The 18,542-nt window shown below is 29.5% G+C and overlaps 1 protein-coding gene across 2 annotated transcripts in view; it reads right to left on the reverse strand.

Moving 5' to 3' along the window:
- LOC132758181 (uncharacterized) overlaps positions 1–15,582 on the reverse strand; it is a 116,225-nt gene extending 100,643 nt beyond the window's left edge. Inside the window, exon 1 of one of the 2 annotated variants that reach the window (XM_060749733.1) lies at positions 15,497–15,582. In XM_060749733.1, the coding sequence (XP_060605716.1) occupies positions 15,497–15,529 (33 nt within the window). In that variant the 5' untranslated portion in view covers positions 15,530–15,582. Of the gene's footprint in view, positions 1–11,323; positions 11,456–15,496 lie in introns of those variants that run through there. The other variant, XM_060749736.1, reaches the window with a different exon arrangement.
- Positions 15,583–18,542: the final 2,960 nt, after the last annotated feature.

Genomic DNA, 18,542 nt, shown 5'->3' on the forward strand with positions numbered 1-18,542 from the left:
GACACAAATTACAATAAATAACTTGATGTGAACGAGCACATCAAAGTAAAATATCTAGTGGGTATGAACAATTGACAGTTATACTGGAAATCAAAAGTTCTTTACAATTCAGGACGTCCAATACAGTTTTCAAATAGACTGATTTAAAACTGTCACTTTGATTTATTAAAATTTTGAATGGTTTTCGAAAACGTAAAGATTTTAGAGAAAAGAAATTTGGTATGCCAACTAAGGTTTATTGTTTAGAGAGAAAGTATGTGAACGTGTAATCACGGCTAAGATTTCTTTTAAAGTTTTAATTTCTTATAAAATCAACAAAACTTTCATAGAAAAGTTTTTAAGACAAAAACTTCATCATTCTTTTAAAATAGTGAGTGTAAGGACGATAGAAGTTCAGGACTGTTAAGCTGGTGTCCTAGCGACGTGAAGCAAGAGACCGAGCGACCGTAGCGACAAAGCAGAGGGAAATAATCGGTCTTATATTGTAAAATTAGTTATAAACTTTGTTAGACAAGCATTTACATCTAAAAATGTTCACCGAATAGCATCATTTGATAAAATAAATTATTTTTAAATTAATATAAACAGACAATTTATAACGTCTAAATGCAAGATGAGAACTAATGATAAAATAAAATGATAACAAGTTATCACTTGTTTCTATGTGGAAATAGAGTCACATTTCACCTTGAGTTAAATCTATCAATTTCCATCGTCGGGAGACTTGTCAAATCAAGTATGTTATATACATGTTTAATCAGATGCCTAGATTCGTAAAATTTTGGTAACCAATGAAATACATTTCTAAGATTAATCTTAAAAAAGATACAATAGTAAAGCTATTATAATTTGGGCAATTATGAAAGCATATTATCGCCAAGTAGATAACGTTTTATGTAGGTCCATTCCATTCAACTAATTGATAAATGTTCATTAAACATGAAGTTTCTAAGTTACCATTTGTAATCGAAAACGTGTATGTTTTGTTTGAACTCTAAAACATATTGGGTTTTACAAGTTTATTTTTCGATTTCAATAAAAAGATATTCTTTCGAGAGTTTTATCGAAATCGGACCCACCATTCACTTATTCCATCATGATTAATAAAGTCTTCGAGAATAGCTTGCTCTATTGTTAACTATATTTCCATTTGAGGTTATGAATAGAAATTTACAAGTTAAGTAGCCTTTAAAATCAAAACTTTAATGAAAAATAAATTTTCCTTTTAAACCAATGACAAGACAATATTTTCAGAGCAACACCAATTATGGGAGAAATACTTAATTGTTTCTGAGATGTGTTGTTCTAAAGAGATTGAATGTAGTGTGCAAGATGTTGCGTTTGGGATTTTGTTTTTGTAAAATGTTTATTGCTTTACAAATGGCCGCTCAGCACAGGTTATACTATATACAACATATTTCGTGCTCTCATTGGGAGGATTACACACGGGACGTTGACGGAAATTGGTATTTGTACAAAATAGTAAGCGTCGACACCAGTTCCTTGTATGGTACGCCAATATCAATTAGCATTTAGGGCTATTGTCTCCGGTGTTATCAAGTGTTGTTATCGACAAACAATGTGACAAGGGAAACATTTCTCTTCTTTTATCGTTAGTTAATATTACTCAAACTCAAAGTTTTTCTGGTCGGAAGACATCGTTATTTATCGATATTTCTTCGATTGTTGTAATAACAGGACTATAAAAGAAATTTCGCCATTTGAGCCGTGTCACGACAAAACCAACATAATCCGCGCAGTCTGATCAGGATCCATGCTGTTCGCTATCAGTTTCTCTACTTGTAATAGAGTTGGTAAGCGAACATCATGGATCCTGATCAGACTGCGCGGATGCGCAGGCGGGTCTGGATCCATGCTGGTCGCAAACACACACGCGGCTCTTTTCCCAGTTGACTTGACAAGGCTTTTCTAGCTTAGTTTGAAAGGGACTAGGTACAAAATATGAACAGATGACATCAACATTAATGCTGTAAGGTCGTATAACGCACAACATTTTCATTGTAGAGTAGTTTTTTGAGGGTTACGGACACTAAATAAATAAAGAAAACTACATGAATCTTATCGTTTTAAAAGAATAAAGGTTTTGTATAGTAACACTTTACTGGTATGTTACCCACAAAAGCTTCATCCTACATATATTCAAAAACTTAAGCCACTTTAAATATAAACTTGAACGCTTTACAGATTTGTGTACGATTATTTATAAAACAATTCTGATTATCGAAACGTGGCTGGATTTAAAAAACAACAACAGCGGTTAATAAGTTTATAGTATAAATAGTGATTTTGATACATTCTTGACTTTTTCTGACCTCAACAGACCAGTAAGTCAGCTGTTTTTCTTTCGTCTAATTTATTGAACTCAGTTACCGACCAAACCGAAAGGGGAAATGTTTATGTGAATTTGTTCCTCGTTGTCTTGAAGAGGGCAGAACCGTGTTGAAAGTTTGCATCTATCATTGAGATAAGGAATAATTTGCTATGCTGACGGAGGTTTACTTTTATTTATGTGAGGTTTGTTGTGCTCTTCACTGGCAGAATTGTGAAAAATAGACCGCCAGTTGGGGGAGAATTAAATTTTTTCAAAAAAAACAAAACGAGTGTCAAAATTTATTAAATTAAAGTATGTATTTTTTGACTTTTTCCCCCCGGGCAATATTGGACATTTGAGTACTTAATCTAAAACTACAATGTTTGATTTTGGCTAAAATTTAACAACCCTCTCCAGACCCCAAGGGGTTTTTCCTAATGATTTTGACTTATTTGATCACCAAAAGTTTTTTACTTCCCTGATATATTTTTAAAAGGCGCCCAGTCACTAGTTTTGTGTTTTGCCTTGTCAAAAGGGAGTCATTTAATTTTGATAAACACGGAATAAAGAGGGGACATGCGGACTTTTCAATTTTATATATTTAAAAAGCACCAGTTCACAAAGATTGTGTTGTCTTGTCAAAAAAAGCTCACTTAATTCGATAAAACGGAAATTAGCGAACAATCCCGGACATGCACAAACTTTTTTTTGATGAGGTTTATGTCCAAAAATAAAACTATAATGAATAATCATATCCTATAAAAAAAAAAACACATACTTTTATTCCCTAATTATAAAAAATCATGTATACCCATGTTATGTTTTTGAGTAAGAAAATTATAAAATACAACACTTTTTAACATATTTTTATTAGGATTATAAAACAATTTTACCCCTAAAAAAAAAAAATTTTTTTTTAAAAAAAATTAACAAAACAATTTTAAATTCATTTTCCTTTTAAATTCTTTTTTTACAATACCTCTGTTTTAAAGGCTGGCCTGCGCATCCTTACTTCAATGTTCAAATTAAAACTTTTAATTTATGTTAATTAGATGTTGTATGTAAATCAGATGGAGCATAGAGTGCTTTCTCAATTACTTTCATTTCCAAATGATCTATGAAAATATTTTTTTATCACTCCATTATAAATTCATATGTACAACCTTTTTTGTTAACTATATTGAAGTAAACACATGTAAATTTTGATATTTAATTTAAATACATGTAGTCTTTAATGAATATTATTTCATTTATAAATGTTATTTTTACTATAATCATCATTTTATTATTTCTCCAGGCTTTTACATTTTACAAAACATAAAATGTAACATTTCGTTTGAAAATCTCCCGTTAATGCACCATGTGTTACAATTACTGTATCAATTTTAGACGTACCAGAGATTTGATGTAAAATGGATTTGTTTCAATCTATACGCTCATACATTTACAGATTACATAGAAATTTTATCATTTTATCATTATGTGTAAAAACCATGAAAAGTTTCTTACAATTTACTTTGACGTAAACAGTGCCAGTCGTTTTCCTTTTGTTACAATCTGTCCATAAATTACGTGACAGATGGCTACTGGATGTTTTCGAAATCGAAACGCGCTCTTAATTCATTTCGCACGCCAGGCTTAATTAATTAAATGTACGACAAAATCCAGCATAAAAAGAGCGATTGATCATGAAATTCTTCGCAACATTTTTGTCATGTAATTATATTTGACCTGATATTGAAAGTATCCTATCATTTGAAATATATACGCTCGTCCGGCATGTTTTGATACTTTCCGTGAATTGGAATCATGGAATCTTTCGAACAATATTTCAACTGGGTCTGACCTGCTGGAATTGAAAGTGATTAGTCTGTACAGTATGTTTAGAGGGGTCGTCTGCTTCACATCCGTACAGCCCTAGCAACGGCTCGATACTGTTTTGGCATCTCATTATTATATTAAAATCAATTAAACCTTAAGCAGACGTTTCAAAAAGCAAAAGCAGGGCTATTCAATCAGGTTCAAAGGTACAAAAAAAATAACAAATATAAGACATAATGTAACCTTTTCTTGTAATTCAGGTATATTTGCCGGTGCTGGAGGAAATTTTTTTGAAATTATTTACAAAAAAAGAAAATTTTAATATTAAATAATTACCCATTAAATCTTTTAAATGAACTATATAAATTTGTATCATGTTACCATCGTGGGAACCACGGTAAAAAACCTAAATATACAAAAATTTTTAAAAATTTTTAACGGAAATAGCCTGGGTTACCGAGGATGATTGTAAACATAAAATGCTATAATAGCGAAATATTCGAAATATAAATTCGCTTCAATATTATAATTCAATAATCATGATTCATTCTTATTGACGTATTGAAATTAAAACGTTTGCAAAAATGCCCAAGCTAAGATATCATTTTCATCAGAAGCCAAACCAAGACATGTTAATAATGTACACAAACATTTGAATGAGGGAGAATATTTTTTACTAAATCGAAGCAATGTATCAGCACACAGCACACAGTTCCGGAAATTCTTTACAGTAACGAGCTCAATGAAATATTTAAAATCTCAACAATTTGGAACAACAAAGTAGTGAAAAACTGCGATTATCTTTGTCTTCGCAAATTAACAGCTGAATACTAATTAAATTTTACAAGGCTTTAAATGGACAGCTGATTTATCATGACCCTGTTAAAGTTTTATTTTTTTTATGGTTATGGTTCAAAACCATTTCTTTCTTGCCATTAGACAACAGAAAAGTAATAAGTTGTAATAAATGTTGACAGAAGTCAGAAATGATCATCGTCAGAGACGAACTAGAGATCCGTTAACTATATTAGTTTGGGTGTCTGGAAAATATCTTCAACCTTATTAGAGCAATTGTTTCCTAGGAAATTGGGATAAGTGATTGATGCATACCGATTACTGTTTGCGTTTTGTCGCTTTTTTCTAATATGCTTTTTCATTGATGCAGCTCCCGCTATGGAGTGGTGCTATCAGTGGTGCCCGATAGAAGCACCGTATGACTTCCAACTGCGGTTCTTTATACTAGGATTCGCTAGTTTGACTCCAGTCGCTCAAAACATTTTTCTCTGTAGCAAGCGGGGGCAATATTAACACTGGTAAAAAAGAGCGGGTCCAGTGATCCAGTGGTCCAGAGATAGTACTATATGTCTAAGAGCCGAGAAAAGTTTTTAATTTCGATTCCTCATTGCTAAAATAGTATTCCGGATAAATTTATAAAACTCGAGGTCCCGTGTAACAATGGTGCTTTACAAAAAATGACCAAAGTGACATTATTCCCATCCAAGTGTAACTGGTGAGTGCATATGTAAAAGAAAAAATAAATTCATATTTCACCAGTAATTGTGTTCAATTTTATATTTTACTATGCAAAAATAATAAAAACTCCACGTGACCCAGGGAAATTTTTCTATAGATTTGGGTAGTGTTCAATTAAAAAAAGATGGCTGCCCTTTTATTAATAATTACTTTTGTTTTATAAATTTATCCTAACATTTTTGAAATTTTAATTTTGTCAATTACCATTAAAAAGTAATTAAAAAAAAATGATTACTAATGCAGTTTAAACTTGACAGGGAAAAAGGGCATAATTCGCTTTAAATTTAGGGAAATGGTATTTTAAAGAGCACGCCCCCCAGATTAACTGCTTATTTTCACGAAAATTTTGAAAATGTAATTAAAAGTAATATATTGTATAGTAACCAAACGGAAACAAATTTCACATTATCAAAGTCACTTTTATTACAAAAATAGGTCAAAATATGCAAAAATTGTCCTTATCGCGTTACTAACGCAGTAGAATTATAGTTATACATAATGAAACATTAACCATTAATCACTCATAAATGTGTAAATTATTACTTGAATCCTTAATCTTTCTTTTTTCCTAAATCGCGTTACATTTTTCTCAAGTTTTATTTTATTGAAATATTTTGGTTTATCTGGAGGCATGCTGCTTTAAAACATAATGACCGGAAGTCGGTATTAAAACAGAAGCCATTTTAGACAATCCACTGGCGACCATTAAACAAACATTCTACTACAAGTAGGGTATTCGTCAATCCAGCAAATAAACATGTGTTAAGATTTAAATTAGTTATAAACCAAGTTTATAAAATATTTATTTATACGATTAACACCAATGGTACACGTTAACAATAACTGTGCTAAATCGTTGATAAAATTGTTTTTATACAATCGAAACAAATTTTGACATCTTACGCGGTATTTGTGTAGTTATAATTGAAGTTGTAATTGAAATCGCTTTTACTTATCTAAATCTTGTAATCGTAAAGGACCACGTGATTTTGAATATATTACATTCATTAAAAAAGTTTTTATTGTATTATTTTAAGTTACTTCTTTTTTTTAAAGAAATTATTTCCATCTTTAAACAATATCACTTTAATATAGGCAATGAACCCAATAATTTGAAAAAATTGTTTTTTACAAACCAAAATTCTTTACCCTAAATTTTAAATTTTATGACTTTTTCCGCAAATATTTTAAAGTTTTTTACAATGTATTTTAAAATATTTTTTATTATTTATTTTTAAAATTTTATAGAAGAAAGAATTTCTTCTTTTTTTAAATAAAAAAAATTTTTGATTAACCCCCCTTTCGAAAAATCTTAAAATTCACACTAAAAAAATCTAACGTTTTTATACAAAAAATTCACTCTAGTTAAAAAAAACATTTTGTGATTTTGCTTAAAATGTAATTCGTCAAAAAAGTAAGCAATTTCATTCTCGCCAACCCTCGAAGTCAAAAGAGCTCAAATTGTAATTAAATCGTAAACATATGATAAACTAGGTAAAGAATTTATAAATGCCCACATTTAACAAAGACCTAATGCGAAATGCAATTAAAACGTCATTTAAATCTTATATTAAGGTCAGGCCTTTCAATAGACCTCTTCGAAAATCGTTTGAATGTTCTAAAAGTTGTATTAAAAATTCTTAATAAACACCGTCGTAAATTGCCGAAATGAACCCCAAAATATACAAAGTAAAGATTAAAATATCTTAGCTATATGTACAGATAGCAAATAAATTACCGGACCAATCTTAGCAAGCCCATTAAGATGTTCACTTAAAGGATCAAAATTAAATGTCACGTGATTTAAAAACTGTAATAAGTGCAAATTCATTGATCAAAGGAAAACTTTTTTTAGACAAACATAATTTTAATAAAAAAATAATCCTTACATAATTCCTCAATGTCAACCCAAAACAAGTCACCTAAACAAATTATTTCAAAAAACAAAAAAAATAAAAAAAATGTTTTTAAATTTATTGTAAACCCTTTTTTTTTAAAAAATGTTTTCAAATACTTTTTATAACAATTACAAGGGTTTTATATAATTTTATAATAAACAAACCTTAATTTTCTTTTTTTAATTTCGGAAAATCTTGAATTAGATTCCTTGGCTTAAGGGGACAATTAATACTTTTTTTTTTCTTTTAAATAAAATTAAACCTTCTCAATTTAAAAAAATCTAGGTTGTAAAACATGAAAAATTTATATTTTTTTAAAAAAAGTTTGGAAAATACTAAAATTTTTCACTGACTGATATTTCGTTTTTCCCACCTCTTTCAAAATACCTTGCTCTAACTTTCCCCCCTAAAAGGGCACATTCAAAAAGTTCATTATGTCATTCTAGATTATCACGTCTTAACCTGAACCTTTATTATTGTTAATATCTCATATTTCTGCCTGGTGAAAATCAAGTTGTCTGAGGAGGAAATACTTCAGTTGCCAATGCAATGAATTCTTCAGTTTGATGTATAGGGCCACTGGGGTAAATATCAGGGTATTTTGTAGATAAAGAATTCATCCCAGATTAATACAGGGTATTTTTGATATAGATATGTTCAGTTAAGGCCAAGTTCGCGCTGATTTATGGGAGTTGTATATAGATAGCACTTGAGTTCATGGACTCAATAAAAGATGTTAAATGTAATTCTAGTTCAAGCATGCTTACCTTAATCTAGACATGTAACCTTTTTAACATATTAAAAGCATTCACGAGTATGGAAATTGCTTTCATAAAGAATTATTTACATTTATGTGTTTTCACAAGTGCATATTTGCTTCTAGATAAAGAACAAAAACAACGAATGCTCATAGCTCAAAGGTATTTTAACATGATTAATAATACATTTGCATTTGAATATTAAACGGAAACATTCAATTTTAGCAAGTTACGATAAGGAAAGTATTATCTTAATTGAATCCAGGAAATAATTGTGGTATAATTTTATATTAGAAATTAACGATGTATATGATTTAATACAATAAATCTGAAATCATTTAAAGTGTGCAGATAAATCATAACGCAACATCTAATGCTTATGTTTTGCGAAAAGTTTTAATTACCCGGAATGTCTGATTACAAAATATAATAATATTCTTATGTTAGATAAATTCTTCAGACCATGATCATAAATCCCATTCGTAATTTCCATTAATTCAGTTTTTTGCCGAATCCATTAAAACCAGAATTACTAAGAACATTTTTTATCATATTGTTCTAATTATGAGAGATGTTAGACTGATCTGTAAGAAACATAAGATAAAAGCAATATATTACAAATAATGAAACAGAATTTTGTTAAATCGTATGTTAACCATATGATAATAACATCTTTTATCGTTACAGTAAAAGAAGGGCCCATGTCTTATGATGTTTTCTTTGGTATAATTTCTGTAAATGTTTGAAAACCTCTTTAAACAGACGTTGAACATAAAATTACAGTAAAACTAATTAATACATGAATTTTTATAGTTTTGAGGAAACAATTTCCTAGGTGCTCTTGTGTAGTTGTTAAAAATCTAATTTGTAAATTTTTGTAAGGCTTTTAAGTCGCAAAATAAGTAAGGAGTAATTACATTCACTCTTCAAGTAGAATAGAGATGTACAAAAAAAGTTAAAATCTTATAAATATTATCTTTGTTTACTTTTAGCCCCTGCTTTATTACGAAAGCAAAATAAATTTTAATTTTTCAAAAAATATTAAAAGATTTTTAAAAATGGTTATGTTGATGGCCCCCCAACTAAATCCCCAAAATCTTTAAAAAAGGTCTTAAAAAGAGGGGCTGGAAAAAAAAATAAAAAAAAAAAAAATGAAAAATTTGTTTAATTTTTTTCAAAAAGTTAAAAGGGGCATTTTTTGATAATTGCGTTAAAATTATTTTTGCGCCTTTGAAATTAAAAAAAAAAAAATCATTTTAAAAGGAATTAAAATTTTAATTGACTATAAGACTTTGAAAAGGGGTGTTTGCGTTTTTTTTAAACCACCCTCGTTAACTAAAAACTGTTCCTTTGCCATTTGGTATAAATTTTTTCAAAAAACCCTTCCCCTTAGCAATTTCAAAAATGCGGGGGTTTAAATTAAACCAAAAGCCATATCAATTAAAGTGCTAAAGAGCACACGTTTCCCCTACATTTTTTATTCAAAAATTTAAGAGTTTAAAAAAATCTTATTTTACAATGGGTTTACTTGCAAAACGGGTGAAGGGTTGGTATGCCCCGCTTATCAATCATTTGGGCCTATCTCCATGAAGGTAGAAATTTTTAAAAAATTTCATAATTTCTCCCCAAAAAGAGATCGATAAAAGGCACCTATATTAAAAAGGGTTTCAAATTTTGAAATTTTTCTCTCCCCTTTTTTCAAATCTACTTTTAAAAATAGCTTGTCAAATTTTTTTTTTCTTGTTTAAAAATCTTAAGGGCCCAAAACCCAATTTTCCGGTTTTTTTCCTGGTTTTTTTTGAAAAAAAAAGGGAAAAAAAATTTTTTTTAAACTGATCAAACATAAAGAACAGTTTTCATGACGTAATGTTTTAAAGTGTAACGATAACTGTACAAATTCAAGTTAAATGATTTTTGTTATATTCTATTCAATTTTTTAAGTCTTTCTTTCTTTTTTAAAAAAATTTTACGGGGATAACAAATTTTAAAAAACCCATTCTCTCAAAAGAAATGTTACTTTTTTTGTACTCCAAAACTTATTTTGATTAGATTCAACCCTCTTTTTTCTTTTTTAAAACCCGTAAAGAATAATGAAAATTTTTAAAAAAATTTTGTGCATTTGTGTACTTGTATCGACAAAATTTTTTTTAAAAAGATATAAAAAACTCACGTTTGTAATGGCATATATACAAAAAACCCCTTTAGGGGGCAAAATTTAACCTGTTAAAAACCCTTTTTTTAAAATTTATCTAATTAAAAAAAAAAAAAAAGTCCCCCGGGAAAAAGGATATGAAATGATTTTCGAAAAAACAAGAAAAATAATATATAACCAACTTGTTAACAACCATTTATATAAACAGCTGTCTTTTTCTCATAAGTTCAATACAAACAAATCACCTTTAAGTCGTGACACACAAGAAAATCATTAATGACAATGATATCAAATGAAAAGAATGAACGATTTGTGCAAATAACCAGTTATCTGGTATAATACCAAGTGTGTAATGTTGTTTTTGGACGATACTTTGCTATATAAAATGTTGTTTTATTACGTAGTAAAATTCCAAATTGAAATTGCTTATGATCAGAAAAGATACCCGAACATATACATTGGTTTACTCATTTACATGTTCTAATACTTAAGAATAAAATACAATCTTTACTGTCAAATTGTGCAGGTAAAACTGAGAAAAAAAATCCAAAATAAAAGCAACTGTTGATTTTCACATGCGAAAAAGCATGAAATACAATAATGCACACATTTTTACAGTCAAAATGTAAAAATAAAAGCAACTGCTAATGCTCACACACACAAAATAACTGAAGTATTTACTGTAATAAACTTTCGCTTTTAACTTGTTCAGCATTTGTTCCAAGCTGCATTTTTTACTGTCAGTTCTTCACAATTAAGTTCTTCTTTCACACCTATGTACTATTTTCTTAATCTACCTAGTTTGAAGTTTACTGTATGTTAGACTTACCTCAGGCACAGATTCCGTCGTCATTTTTTATCCAATTATTCTTGTATATAAATTACACACAGAAGAATCACTTTAGGTATAAATTACACTTTGAAATGTCTCAAGTATTTCAACCTATTGTAAAACTATCTTCTGAAAGCGTCAATTATTTTATTCATTTGACATAAAAACCGTCTGAGCGTTTCAAAATGACCTAAAAAGTGACACTTAAAAGCAGCGATGTTAAAGTTAATACATTGACATGTACCCTCGACTTTTCAACAATCACTGTTGTCAGATTGGCAAATTTTAAGATAAACTTAAACGTAAGGAAAAATTGATTGAATGTTTTCTAAATACCAAAGATTGTGACATTTGGCGAATGGGACTAAACATTCAGGCTTCAAAAATAAACGAAATAAAAAGACAAACAATTATTAGACCTTGTGAAAGACATTTTGAACATTGTAAATAAAATCCGCTGCAAAAATATTTTGAAAAATACCCGTCATTCTCTTTATTTGATTTGAGTTTTAATTGTTGTTAAATCTAAAAGATAAGACGCGTGTATTAAAGTTTTAAGTATTTAAGTTTGATTTTGAAAGCTGAATTCGAATGTACTAGAAAATAGAAATTAATATAGTTTTTGTTTTTTTTATATAGTGTGATTACATATTTGATAATATTTATTACAATAATTATCCTTTAGATCGTTTCAATGACTTTTAAACGTTTTTGCAATACCCCTTTAATGACAGTACCGGGATAAGCTAAACCAATGTGATATATTAAATTATAAAAGAATAATTGATTATTTATCGTTTAATTTGTTTGTATTATTTTCCATTTCCATGTGACTTTGAAATTATTGTATAATTATAATTCTTTTAATAACAAACCTATATCGTGTAGGCAAATGAATTAAACGCATGAAAATGTAGACATTTACAAACAGACTCGAACATTGAACTCTTGAATAGTTCAGGCTGACTATAATAATGCACATTTTTATTATATGTGTATTTTATTTCGGCAACAATAAAACAAACAAAAAACTAATTTAAGATATTAACAAACGTGCATGTTTACTTTAAATGTTGGCGTTCAAACAACACGACACTTTAACTTTGCTATGGTAATGGTATACACAACTCATGATTCAATATCATCAAAGTTCAACTCTTATAGTAATAAAACGCCAGGGGTCTATTTGTGCAATTTAGACAACAATTATACATATAAAATAATACGCATTAGATTAGGGCCTGAAAATTCCTAGCTCGAACAATGATACCCTATATACACAGCAACATTCCATATCGAACAGTTGTTTTATAAAATATACACACTTTTACAAACCAAGGTAATTTTTATTATTCAGTAAATACAAAACAGAGCATTGAAAATGCCATTTACCGTCAGTCGAAACAGCTGTTCCATCAATAAATACATATGTTACAGGAAAATAAAATAAATCAAGAAAAGTGTATTATTTTTCAAGATAAATGTACGCTCGTTTTAAAGATTTGTAAATTATTATTTTATCGTTGGTTTACGGGCAAAATCAGTTGTGTTAATGCATAACTGCACACATACTTTAAACACCTAAATTATTACCAGATTTATTTCAACTAATCGTTAAAACCTTTAGAATATTTTCTTGGGTTTTATTGGTGAAACATGCCAAGATTTTCTGTTAATTAGTAAATTTGTGAGGCAAAGGGTTGGTTTAACGCCTATTTTCATTTTTTCAGTTCTCCTAATTTATTTCCACAAGGCATTGCCAAAGAAACGATTGTTAAAATATTGTAAATTCTTTGAGCCTTATGATATCATTGTATTACACCCAGTTCGAGTCCTTAAACATGTGAAAGGTGATTTTTATTAATATTTAACCTTATAAATAATTATTCTTCACTCTTTGAATAATTATTCTTTATTTATTATTCTATTCTACTTTTTCTCGTTAAATATTACCATGTAAATGCAAAATGGAAAGGGTATCTCCTCTATTTGTTGTAATTTGGGGCGGAGTCTTATCAATTTCTAATTTGTATTAAAATATCAAACATGTTGTACTTGATTACTTGATAAAAGAGAATAGGTCTCTTATACTGCAATCACTCTTGGCTGAATTCATCTGTATCATATATTTTAAGTTTCAGTTTGAATCTTCCCGCGACTATAGACTGACATAAATTGAATTATACACTTTGTTTTTGTGTTTTTATTACAGAATTGTTGTAATATAAGTATTGAATAATTTAATTCTCCTCGAACGACTTATAAATTTTTTTACAAAACTAAATTGTTTCTCCTTCCTTATATTCGGTACGTGATTATGCAACATTTTGTTTTTAATTTTTGAAAACATTGTTTCGTCCAACCATAAACAGTTTGTTTGATTTATCAAAGTATACTTAAAAGTAAAAAACTGAGATAAAGCTCGAAAAATTAGCCTTTCTAAAATATCTAACTTATATCTAACTGTTTTTGAAAATCAAGATAAAAAAACTCTTCTTCAATCAGAAAATTTGAAAATGATTTTAATCATATAGGTTAAAGGATATATATTTACATAGATCTTTCTTTTCTGCTATACTACCATGATACTTTTTAAGTTTTATTTTTAGTAAACTACAACTCAAGGGAAGCAACTGTTGTTAAAAACAAAACTATCTCAGGAGTTAACTGACAGAAGCCTGTTACAATATGATATAGTTTATATTCTGTCATCGCCGATGTATATAGTAAAATATAATTCCTTTAATGTGAAAGATAACTGCGGATTTTTTTTTCAAATCCGAGTATACAAACAGCAAAAGAATACTCGAATCAAGAAAAGGTATGAGACGATTTAAATAAATAATAGAAACTAAATTAATGTGTTTACCTTCTGATTACCAATGAGTTATTGGAATCGAAGTTTAATTTAACAAATTAATTAAATGTTAACAAAATTTAAATTTTTAATGTGATCTTTTCTTTAATAATGATGTTTTATTAATTTTTTTTTTATTGTAATTGATTGGAAAATAATAATATATTATTGATTATTTTCCAATCAACTTCAGTAAAATATATAGATGTATGAAAAAAAAAAATCTGAATAAATAATATTATGCATTGACTTCATATGATCAAAAATATATCAAATATTTTTATATCTACAATTTTTGTTTTCCTATCTGCACTATCACAAACCCGATTGTGTTTCATTGGGTGTTAAATGTGATTTTCAAAATAGCTAACAAGTTTTTTCTTCAACAAATGAGTTTTTATAAATACTTATAATTCAACATAAAAATAGCCCGTTTTAAATTCTCTTCTAATAATGACGGTATTGTTTTAAAGTGACTTTCACGCCTACATGTTATCAAATATCACCGGGGAGCTCTCTTCAGAATAAAAATTTGAGAACGATTTTCGCAAAACAAGGGTCGCAATAACATTGTTACACCTATTAAACATTCCACCGTCGGCCCAGGGGAGATGTGCGTGTTTGGTCCACTTGTGAAAGGACGATGACATTCTACGTACTCGAACCAAACTTGTATCGTAATAAATTACCAATGAGAGATATGTAAAATGTAAATAATTTATGTTAAAAGTAAATAAATGGATATTTTTGAAGGTTAGAGTAAACGATAACAACTACTGTTTTTCATCGTCGATCTAAAATTCTGCACGTATGGACACTTATCTTTCCACAGAGAGAGGCAAATGTTTTTTTTCTGTTTTTTTTTTTAATGGGATACATATTGCTACATCAAAGTTAGTTTGTCACCGGAGGGGCAAGTTTATGTTATTTTCAGCAAATTTCTTTTTAAGATATAAAAGAAATTATGAGTCAAGTGTACGTAAAATTTTCAAGAAATACAATTTACCTGTCCGCTTCTATTTTACACAGAATATGTAGCAGGAACCAGTAACTCCAAGTCAAATTATGCGGTTTAAAGGACGAAAAATATCATCAGTTTTAAATAGTTTACCTATTCTTAACGTCAGAATGATATTTTCCGACAGTGAAAGGTACGTTTCGGTTTTTGCGCGCGATTGATAATGGTCCACGGATTTTGGTATTGCACACGTTAAAAAGAAAGTCAAATAATGTTTTCCGGAGTCGAGAAATTTCACGATATCTATGTTACAAATCGATTTAAAATAAGTCTAAAAATTATTCAATCAACTCACCCTCTTTTTCTTGCGACGATCAGATCCGCACATGAATGTGTCAATTAATTAAATACACAGATAAAACAAATTACTTGCTTGAAAACAATAATTAAATGCTGAGAAAACAGCACTCCTTATAAGCACAAATTAAATCCTTATTATTTCTTATAGCACTCTTTTAAAATCTGACTTCAATTTAAAAACATACTATATACTGTAATTCCTATAGTTCCTGCAAGGTTTTAGATTGAAGAAAAAGTATGGAAGAATTCCACACACTTTACATGCACTAGTAGATTATTACGTTGGCTGTAACAAAAAAAAAAAACAATATCCCGCCAATTTTTGCACCAGACGACAAAATGTCAGCAAGCACGTGAACGCCTCTATGGTAACTATACAAAATGTGCAAGCGTCTTCATGATCTATGAAACGCTGAAAATATGGTTGATCCCAATATCAGGCTTATTATATTGATTCTAAATGGATACGAGCTGTGAAGAATGAAAATAAAGATAAAATTCAAGACAGTAAAGATTTCGTTCCGTGATAATTATACTAATGGAGTGTTGAAACGATTGTATATGTTTTTAATGAGCGTTCTGCGTCAGTTTGTAAAGGGATGAGAAATGAAACCGAATGAAATAATAGCAAAAAAAAAAATATCAAGAAATGTCATGCAGCTTTGTTTTTCATCATTTTTATCTGGTAATGATAATAATAATAATAATAATATAATAATAATTGTTGTTACCTTTATCATAAGAGCTATTATTAATTTTATTATTATGATTATTTTTATTATCATCATTATTATAATTATTATAAAATTATCATTATTATTTATTTACTATAATTATTATTCCAGTTACCTCTCTGGCGTGGGTTCGATCCCCGGGAGATGCTTTGGTAGTTTAGAGCGGAGGAAGGTAGTCTAGTACTGGTGTAACTCTCCAGGAACGATGGTTAGGAAACTACCCGCCTATATGACTGAAATACTGTTGGAAAAAGGCCTGAAATGAAACAAACAAACAAACAAACAATTATTATTATTATTATTATAATTATTATTATTTAAAAAAAATCTGTATTCAGTATTTTAATTAATTAACTATATACATATATATAGCAACTATACAATTAAAAATGTACGTGACAATGTACAGATAAATAGAAAAAAAACTAGCGTCTTGTCTGGAAAGTTGTGTCATGCATGACAAAATACGTTGTTTGTTTTATATATTATAAAAATTATTCATACAACGTTGAAAACAAAAGTTAAAACTTCTTCCAAATGTTTGTATAAACATCGTCATGTTATTTAAAGGGACTCCACTCAGGTTAAGAAGCCTAAAAACATAACATTTGAATTTCTTACATAAATGAGCTGGGGCACTTTAAACAGAAATATATGCAAAGATAGTTAAGAAATATACTTTGAAATAAATTGAAAATCCTATTTTTCAGCTTTTCTTAGCCCGATTCGAATGAAAAGGGTTTAAACGCTTTTCATTTTGGTTATTTTTTTTAGAATTTGAATAATTATTCTGGAAAAACAGAATGCGCAAATGATCTGAAATTTTGCACAACGATTAGTGGTCTAAACCTACATCAAATGGTACATTTACCTGGAAAAAATATTTTCAGTCCCATCATGTCAAAAAACCTCAGTGGAGTCCCTTTAAACAATAACATGTATTTATAATAAACTGAACATTAATCAGTACAAAAGCTAATAGATGAAAACAGTTCATATGTTCAAGGCAGTTACTCACGTGTATTTAGACAATCTGTGACGCTTATAAATTATCGTAGAGCCAAACGTGATTAATTAGCCTTGGCACCAATATAAACTTTGGCTAATGATCCGTGAAAATTGCATGGAGATTAATTATCACCTCTTTGTGCTTCAAAATTAACTCTTAAAGGACATAACTGGTGACATGTCCTTGGCAGCGATTGCTGCATTCGATCCATTAACGGGCGGATGGACCCTCATTAAGCATAGATTACACAAACAAATAAAGGCAGGCCAGCTTGCTTATCCACGTAGTCTAATAAGGCTCTATATTGTTAGTAAGATACTTTTTGTATATTGACACCCAAACTCCCTTAACCTTCGAATGTCTTTAATGGAGCAGTTCCAGATTCAAAGCAGGGCTAATTCCATTGCACAAGTCTTAGCAGGTTTAAGGATAAAACTCGCTAAACATGGTTTAGCATAATCAAACTACCTGGAATAACAGCTTTTATGTATTTTAAATTACTCAGTTTTTTATTTACCCATTCAATCATATTGGTTAAGCCGAAAGCAAAATCCTTTAGGATTTTAAAAAAGGTCAAGTTTTAGTTAATGTGATGCGTCTCTCTAAGCATTGGGCGTTCTTCTGTCCTGCTAACCTGATTAAATAATGTTCAATTGCCCTTTGTCGTTGCGTGCCTCTTCGAGTGCTTCATGCCTCAGGATATTGTAGGGGCTTCTTGAACGTGGATCTTAAGTTTCATATTTTGAAATGTGCACATTTTAGCTTTTAGAATATAACCGTTCTGCATATTTTCCTATTTCCAGTTAAATATTGTCAGCTTCAATAGAATGTTTTTGTCTCTTTGTAATGAAGCCTGTAACTATTGGATATCGTTTTATACCAGGATCGCCTGAATCTGTATCTAATATGAGCCGCGTCACGACAAAACCAACGTAATGCGTTTGCGACCAGAATCCGCGCAGTCTGATCAGGATCCATGCTGTTCGATATCAGTTTTTCTACTTGTAAAAGGGTTTGTAAGCGAACAGCATGGATCCTGATCAGACTGCGCGGATGCGCAGGCTGGTCTGGAATCATGCTGGTCGCAAACGCATTACGTTGGTTTTGTCGTGACACGGCTAACATGTTTTAGAAGTATCGTACTGATCTATATCTCATATTTTTATTTTGTCTGTACAATTATTGTTATTACATAATCGGAAAAGAGAACGTCAAGTAATCGGTGTATGCATTGATATATATTCAGCTGAGAGACCTTATTGGTGTAGTTGCATCTGAAAACCAAACCACAAAAGTGC

This window comes from Ruditapes philippinarum, unplaced genomic scaffold (assembly GCF_026571515.1).
Source record: "Ruditapes philippinarum isolate M1 unplaced genomic scaffold, ASM2657151v2 ctg165_1_1_1_1, whole genome shotgun sequence".
Taxonomy (NCBI): domain Eukaryota; kingdom Metazoa; phylum Mollusca; class Bivalvia; order Venerida; family Veneridae; genus Ruditapes; species Ruditapes philippinarum.